Genomic DNA, 8212 nt, shown 5'->3' with positions numbered 1-8212 from the left:
CCACGGCCGTCGGCGGTCGGTCGGTCGGTGAGTCCGTCGGCGTTTCGGTGAGTCCGTCGGCGTGTCGGTGTGTCCGTCGGCGTGTCGGTGTGTCCGTCGGCGTGTCGGTGTGTCTGTCGGCGTGTCGGTCGGTGGCTCGGCGGGCCGGCGGGCGGAGGCGTTGGCGGCGCCCCGGCGGCTCTATAAAGGGGCGCGGACGCCCCGTCCGGCGGCGGCGCGGCGGGCGCGGGGGGGCGGCGGCGGCGGCGCGGATTGGCCGCGGCGGGCGGTGACGCGGGCTCGCGGTGCATAAGGCTGCGGCGGCGGCGGCGCCGGGACCATGCAGAGCCCCTGCGCGGCCGGACGGCGGGGCCGCCCCTCTGCCCCGCGCCCTCCGCCCGGCCCGCCCGGCCCGGGCCCTGCGCTCCGCCACCGCCGGGCCATGCCACGCCGGGGACACGGGCGGCCGCCGCGGGTAGCGATGCGCGGGGGTAGGTAGGACGGACGGACTGACGGACGGACGGACGGACGGACAGAGCCGGGCGTGACGGTGCCGCCGAGACGTCGAGGGAGAGAGAGAGAAAGAGAGAGAGAGAGAGAGAGAAAGAGAGAGAGAGAGAGAACGAGAGCGAGCGGCGGAGCGAGGAGCGGCGGAGCGTGTCCCCGTCCCCGCGTGTCCCCATCCCCGCGTCAGGACGCAGGGCGATGTCGCCGCGGCAGCAGCCACAGCCCGTCTGACCGCCACCGCCTCTCCATGTCCCGGCTCGTTATTTATTATAATTATTATTATTATTATTATTGTTATTATATTTTTTCCTCCTTTGATTTCTCATTGGGAAAAGCACTTTGACTCCTGACTGCTCTACCTCAGACCTTAGAAAAACTCATCACGCTCGCTTTTTTTGGCGGTTTTATTTTTAATTTTTTTAATTTTTATTTTTTTGAGCGCCGAACTTTATAGCCGTTATTGTTTTATTGTTACTATTATTATTACTGTTACTATTATTATTATTATTATTATTATCCGTGTGGTTGGTAGCGGCCGGGATCCTGCGGCTGTGTCGAAGCGCTGGGCAGTGGGGGTTCTCCTGTGTAACCCTCCTAGGACACTCGAACGAAGATTTTTTTTTTTATTCTTCCTCCCTTTCTTTTTCTCCTCCTTCACTTCTCCACGGCTTTTAAAACATACGTACACAAAAACAAGAAAAAAAGAGAGAGAGAAAAAAACAAAACAAAAAACAAACATTCGCCGGTGTTGTCGTCTTTCTGAAAAAACAAAAACAAAAAAAACAAACAAAAAAATTGTTGTTTTTATTTTTTTTGCTTGGTACCTGGGAAACCGCTGCCCCCCTCAGAACTAACCAAAGACAATGGTTCACTGTGCAGGCTGCAAAAGGCCGATCTTGGACCGGTTTTTGTTGAATGTACTGGACAGGGCTTGGCATGTGAAGTGTGTTCAGTGCTGTGAATGTAAATGCAATTTGACAGAGAAATGCTTTTCGCGAGAAGGCAAGCTTTACTGCAAAAACGACTTCTTTCGGTGAGTACCGGCCTCCGCCTGCCCCCGCCGCTCCTCTCCATTCGTTTTCCACCTCCATTTTTTTCCCTTTATTTTTGTTGTTTTCCCCCGTTGTCAGCGGCACCCACGAGCGCCTCTTCCCTCCCCGTGACTCGCGAACATCTCAAATCGCGGCTGTTTCTCCCGCTGATCTCGGCCCGGGGGTCGGGCCCCGGGCCGGGCCCGTTGATGCCGCAGCTCTCCGCGTCCCCCGGCCGAGCTCGAGTTGCCCAAAGTTCCCTCCAAACTCTCGACCGGCGGCGCCGCGGGCCGGGCCCGGCGCGGGGAACACGGGCACGGTACCGGGCCCGGTGCGGCGGAGCGGGGCTGAGCCCCCCGGGCTCTCCGCGGCCGTGAGCGCGGCGCTGCCCGGCCCGGAGCCCGGCGTTGTTCCCGTGCGGGGAAGGCCCGGTGCGGGCTCTCCTCGGGTCCAGCGCATCCCGGCCACCGGAGCCAGGCCGGCCCGAGGGCAGCGACCCTCCGCCGGTGGATGGGTGGATGGGTGGGTGGATGGATGGAGAGGGAGGCGGGGACCGATGCTCGCTCGCCGCCGCTCTCCCCGCGCATCCCGGCCCGCTGCGGCGCCGCCAGCAGCCCCGGGCTCGGAGCGGCCGCCGGTGCCGCTGCCCCGCAGGGCCCCGCCGCCGCACACCGGCGCTAAGGGCAAGGACCGGCTCGGGGCCGGGGTGGCCGCGGAGCCCCCGCCGCACTCCGGCACAACGCCCGGCCCGGCCCTCGGCCCAGAGCCCCGCCGCCGCTTCTCCCGGCTCACGGGGACGGGCACCGCTCCGAGCTCCACCGCTTCTCCCCGAGAATGGGCCCGGCATTGCTCCGGTCCCGGTTCCCAGAGCCCCGCGGGGCTGAGCGGGGCACGGGAGGCCTCCGGCCCTGGTGCGGGTCCGGCCCCGCCGTTCCCCGGCTCCCCTCGCCGGCCTTGCCCGCAGCGGCGGCTCCTCCGGCAGGAGCGCGACCGAGGCCGGGACCGAGACACAGAACGTGTAGAATTTCTGCGAGCTGTTGCTCAGAGCCTCCTTTCCGCAGGTGTCGGGGCGCGGGGACACCCGGGCAGCGCAGCCCCGGCGTTCAGCGATCCCGAGCGGTCCCGCGCCCGCTGCCCAGGCCGGGTTTGATTTTTATTTTTAAAAGCTGTGATGTCGGGAAGCAAGAGCGCTCTGCAGGGGTGCTGTATTTTATCGGCTCCCGTTTTGCATGGGCGAGCAGGGTGTGCGGAGGCCGCGGCTCGGGCCCCGCGCTCCGCGGGCGCTGCTGACCGCTGCCCGGCCTCTCTCCGCAGGTGTTTCGGGACCAAGTGCGCGGGCTGTGCCCAGGGCATCTCCCCCAGCGACCTGGTCCGCAGGGCGCGGAGCAAAGTGTTCCACTTGAACTGTTTTACGTGTATGATGTGTAACAAGCAACTCTCCACCGGCGAGGAGCTCTACATCATAGATGAGAACAAGTTTGTCTGCAAAGAAGATTACCTAAATAACAGCAATACTGCCAAAGAAAACAGCCTGCATTCAGGTGAGGGAGCGCGGCCGGGGCGATGAGGGCGGGGATGCGCTCAGCACCGGCTGCTCCTCGGGATGAGACGCTCCTTTCCTTCCTCCTCCTTTCTTCTCTTCTTTCTCCTGTCTTCTCCTTTCTCCCTTCTCCTCTCTCTTCTCCCTTCACTCTCCCATCCCTTTCTTTTCCTCTCCTTCTTGTCTCACATTTTTTTTTTCTTCTTCCCTTTTCCTTCTCCCTTCTTTCTCCTCTCCCCCGGTCCTACCGCGGCCCGTCCCTCGCGGTCGGTATTTTCCCCCACGGCCGAGCGTGACCCGGGTTTGTTGTTCCCCAGCCACCACCGGCAGTGACCCCAGCCTGTCCCCCGACTCTCAAGACCCCTCCCAGGACGACGCCAAGGACTCGGAAAGCGCCAACGTGTCCGACAAGGAGACGGGGAGCAACGAAAACGACGACCAGAACCTGGGGGCCAAGCGGCGGGGACCCCGCACCACCATCAAAGCCAAACAGCTAGAGACTCTGAAAGCCGCCTTCGCGGCCACCCCAAAACCCACCCGGCACATCAGGGAGCAGCTGGCACAGGAGACCGGCCTCAACATGCGGGTCATCCAGGTACCGCCGCCTCCGGGCACCGGCCACGGCTCCGGGGGATGCGGGGGAGAGGAGGGGCCGGTGCCCGGCACCCTCCGCACTGCGGGACCCGGGGAAGCCCCGGCAGCCTTTGAAATCGTTATTACCGGGGCTTCCCGGGGCTTCCCGGGGCTTCCCGGTTGCCCAGCCCCGGCCGTTCGGCGGAGGCAGAGCCGCGGGTTTATTCGCAAAAGTCCTAAAGAAGCTGCAAACAGTATCGAAATTAATAACCAGAAATGTGAGGGGTTAATGGGTAAATAAGAATGACAACGCGCTGGAATTATTAAAAGGTTTATAAACCCGCAGCGCCGGGGTAATGGGGGGTTAAAGGACCATTACAGACGAGGTTAGATTGGAGAGGCTCAGTGTGAGGGTAATTAGCAGTAATCTTGTCAGGGTAATAAGAATTAACTCAATCATTCTTGACCCGCAGTCGGTGGGGAGCGCGGCCGCCGTCACGCGTGGGTTCGGCCGCGCTTGGAGCGCGACTCGGGGCGCATCGGGCAGGAGAGACCGGGAAAGGGGAAAAGCGCAGCCCCAGGATGGAGATGGGGATGGGGATGGAGGGGAAGGGGGGAGCAGGGCGGCGGAGGCGCCTCTCGGGCTGCCGGGAGCGGGACCCGAGGCTCCCGTGGCTCCCGTGACCGGCGCCTCTCCCGCCGCCCCGGCAGGTCTGGTTCCAGAACCGGCGCTCCAAGGAGCGGCGGATGAAGCAGCTGAGCGCGCTGGGCGCCCGGCGACACGCGTTCTTCCGCAGCCCGCGCAGGATGCGGCCGCTCGTGGACCGGCTGGAGCCCGGCGAGCTCATCCCCAACGGGCCCTTCTCCTTCTACGGAGGTGGGTACCGCTCCCCCCGCGCTGCCTCGCTCCGTGCCGGGATGCGGGGCCGCAGCCCCGGGGCCGTCCCGCTCCGTTCCCCGCCGCCCATGGCGGGACTCCCCGCAGCCGCTGCCGGCGGGATCCCGGCGTTCTGCCGCTGTTCCCCCGGTGTTTTCGGGAGCGCCGCTTTGTGTCGGTGTCCCCGGCGCTGTGCGGGAAGGGGGTGCCGGTGCTGCCGGAGCCCGGCCAGCTCGGTCACGCGTTTCCCCTCGGCTTCGTGTGTGACAGCCAGAGCTCCGCCAGCCGCGCCGCCCGTGTCCCCTCTCGGGTACCTGCCCGCCTGTTACCTTCCCTCTGTCTCTCTTTGTCCGCCAGATTATCAGAGCGAGTATTACGGCCCTGGAAGCAATTACGATTTCTTCCCGCAAGGACCGCCTTCGTCTCAAGCGCAGACCCCCGTGGATCTCCCGTTCGTGCCCTCCTCGGGGCCGTCAGGGACCCCGCTGGGGGCCATGGACCACCCCCTGCCCGGACACCACCCCTCGAGTGAGGCTCAGCGCTTCACTGACATCATGTCGCACCCCCCGGGAGACTCGCCCAGCCCCGAACCCAACCTGCCCGGGTCCTTGCACTCCATGTCCGCAGAAGTTTTTGGTCCCAGCCCCCCATTTTCGTCGATATCCGTCAACGGTGGTGCTAACTACGGCAATCACTTGTCCCACCCTCCAGAGATGAACGAAGCAGCTGTGTGGTAGCTTTAAAACAAACTGGGTCTAAGTAAGTGATGATCATCTAGTCTGCTTATTGTTATGGTGTACAGAAATGAATTCATATAACATCTCTCCCGCCCTAAGACAATTTTACCTTGGGAACGAACTGAATCCAATCGCTCCAAGGCAAGCTTTGCTCTAGACCAGGACAATCTCCATGTTATGGTTGTATCAAACAAGCGAGGGGACTTTTTTGTACCATTGACAAAGAAACTGGGGAAGCTGTACAGTAAAAGTGCTGCCATTCCGTAGGATGGCGTAAGTTTGATTACCCTGTTGGATGTCATCCTAAGAGCCACAATCCTTAGAAACTTCTCGTTTAAAAAAAAAAAAAAATTAAAAAATAATTGAATGAAGGAGAGGTCAAAGAAAAGGGGAAAAAAAGCTTCAAGAACTCTCTATAGCGTTCCCGGTTAAGGATGGTTCTGGCATTATGAATCTGTTTGTTCATTTTTGTCTCTCAGAAAGTTCGACAACAAGAAACTCTTTTTAGCTTCAGCCATTTCAGCCTGCTGACGATCAGGTGGGACAACTTTTCCTTTTTCCTTTCTTTTTTTCTTTTCTGTTTTGTTTTCGGTTGTTTTGGTTTGGTTTTGTTTGGTTTTTTTTCCAAAAATAGCAAATACTAAATGTTAAGCCCTCAGCACCAACTCTTCTACCTTCACAAAGCTACACGTACAAAACCTCCTCATCATAGCAAAGGTCACCACCCAGACCTCTAACGAAAATGACTTGAAAAAACAAACAAACAAAAAGTATTCTACCTTCACAGAGAGAGAAAAGCTAAACAAAAAGACTCTATTGAACTAAAAACAGTCAACTGTTTACGTCTAATGTTAAATTCAGGAGCTCAATGTTTTACTAATAAATCCTGTTTTAGAAAAACCTCTTGTTCAAAAGCAAAAGATTTTGAGCAGCCAACCAAAATAGTTCATTTTCTTTTCTGTAGATGTTCTAACAGATTGCAGGGCTTGTGGTTCACTGTGCTAGTTTGTAAAAGGTGTTGTTTACAGAAGGCAAAGAAAAAAAAACCCACAAAACCCAGACAGTTGCCAAATAAAGTAAATATATAGCACAAATACTGTAAGGTGCTTTGCACCAGCAACCCGAGAAGGTGTTTAAAAAGTGTTACAAGGTTAAAAAGAAAAAAAAAAAAAAAAGACAAACAAACATCTTTGCTAATTTTTAGTCCTGTTGAACATTCATGGAATTGTTAATATGACTTATATAGACCCACACAGGTTTTATTTTTGTGTCTTTAAAATAAAAGTCCAAAATATTTAAATTTTATGGTCAAATATGCAGTCAACAGCTGCTACTTTTTTCTTTATATATTAAATTTCTCATATGTCTTTTATTGTTCTAATGAACCTAAGCTTGTGTGACCTCCAGTGCATATTAGACCATTCACTGTATGAAAGAAAACATGTTGGATAAAATTTGTGCGTTTTTAATAAAATTAGAAAATCTGATGTTTAGATAACTTGTGTTTCATTTGATGTTTTAAGCAATTTTTGGAAAAATTGATTCTCTTCAGTAAAATAGCCCTGAGAAGGAATAATCCACTCTGCTGCTAATCCTGGGCAGCTCTTTGGCTCTGGTGGAAGTCTAAGCCCTGGTGTCGATGCAGACAGCGGCCAGAGGCAGCTCCAGCCTTTCTTTCCATCTCCAGACTCAGTTGTTGAAGTCCAAATACCCTGTTCCACTGCATTTTAAATTTTAAAATTCAGAAACAATCAAATTATTCAATACCTTCAGTTATTTGTGCTCTGTGCTAAGAGAGATCATTTGAAATGCTGATCTTATGCATAAACAAAAACGTGTTGTAAACGTAAAACGCTTGCAAAGATATGGTTTGCAATTGATCCAGTTTTAGTTAATTCTCCAGAGGTAATTTTACTGGTTTTTCTCCTAATTGGATGGTTTGGATGCAGCATAACCTCAGCGTCCTGAATGTAATTTTAATCCTTTTTTCTTAGAGCTGAGGCAGACTCGATGCTTTGACGGCGTTTGGTCGTTCTGGAGTTCTCTAAGGGCAGCGGGGGAGAATATTTTGCTTTGCCCTCGGTACAGCCTCATTCTCTTGGAGAAAAATGAAACAAAAAAAATCCTGGAGCCTTGCAAAATGTCAGATTTCACGTTTTAATTATCAGCCGTGGCAGAATCCTGAATATTCAGTTCTTCAAAAGCAAAAGTCCCGCTGATTCCGAGAGGACTTTGAGCTGTGTTAGGGACAAAGAGTCGGGTTCGGTTCTGCAAAGTCTCTGGTTTGAATGTTCCACCTGCTGGGTTAATGGAAAGGGATGAGCTGGGATTGCATCTCCTCCTTCCTCTCTCGACTCACCGGGGCTTGGGCTGGCTTCTCTTTTATTTGATTTAGACACAGAATTTTATGCTAAACCCCAGACTTCCCCATTCCCAGTGATTCCATTATTTCTCTCGTTGGACTGGATGTGGGAAAAGAACCAACTCCAAATGCTTTTAAGTTGTATAGTTTGTAATTTTCAATGGTGATTTTTGATTTTGTTCGCTACCTAATTTCTATGCCCAGTAGAGGGGCCACCTAGATGAAGCAATAGTTCACTTTAAACACAAAATGTCTTATATAATAACAATATAAAGATAAAAAAACTATCTGCAAGGGATCTGTTAGTGTTTCTAAAAAAAAATAATTCATGCTTTATTAAATACAGGGGAGACTTCTTAAACTCCTGGACTCCGTGTCTAACTCATTTGTTTGTCTTTTGTGCTATTGCCATGTTTTGTTGCTCTGGTTTGCATTTATATAAGCGGAGGAATGGGTGATTTATTTATTCCAAACTTCTACTTATCTGGGAAAGATAAATACTGCTGTTTGTGCTGCTGGGCTGGGCTGCTGCTTTACTGTTGAATCAATGATTTTAAATGAGGATTTCACCAAATAGGTTTGTTTTGTAGGAAATTTTGAGGGGTT

The 8212-nt window shown here is 54.2% G+C and overlaps 1 protein-coding gene across 4 annotated transcripts; it reads left to right on the top strand.

Moving 5' to 3' along the window:
• The first annotated feature begins 271 nt into the window (after positions 1 to 271).
• Positions 272 to 7959, top strand: LHX1 (LIM homeobox 1). 4 transcript variants are annotated; one of them, XR_009279291.1, is made up of 7 exons: positions 272 to 1519; positions 2832 to 3058; positions 3375 to 3652; positions 4342 to 4507; positions 4865 to 5266; positions 5724 to 5782; positions 7239 to 7959. XR_009279291.1 is itself a non-coding variant. In XM_058854435.1 (6 exons), exons 1-5 carry the CDS (start codon positions 1350 to 1352, stop codon positions 5242 to 5244), a joined length of 1221 nt encoding a protein of 406 aa, XP_058710418.1. In that variant the 5' UTR covers positions 272 to 1349; the 3' UTR covers positions 5245 to 5266; positions 5724 to 7959. The 4 variants fall into 4 exon arrangements, 2 of the variants coding, with proteins under 2 accessions (XP_058710418.1, XP_058710416.1); XM_058854435.1 differs by having other exon boundaries at positions 5724 to 7959; XR_009279290.1 differs by having other exon boundaries at positions 274 to 1519; positions 4865 to 5782.
• Positions 7960 to 8212: the final 253 nt, after the last annotated feature.

This window comes from Poecile atricapillus, chromosome 21 (assembly GCF_030490865.1).
Source record: "Poecile atricapillus isolate bPoeAtr1 chromosome 21, bPoeAtr1.hap1, whole genome shotgun sequence".
Taxonomy (NCBI): domain Eukaryota; kingdom Metazoa; phylum Chordata; class Aves; order Passeriformes; family Paridae; genus Poecile; species Poecile atricapillus.
This window is presented reverse-complemented; position numbering and strand designations above follow the sequence as displayed.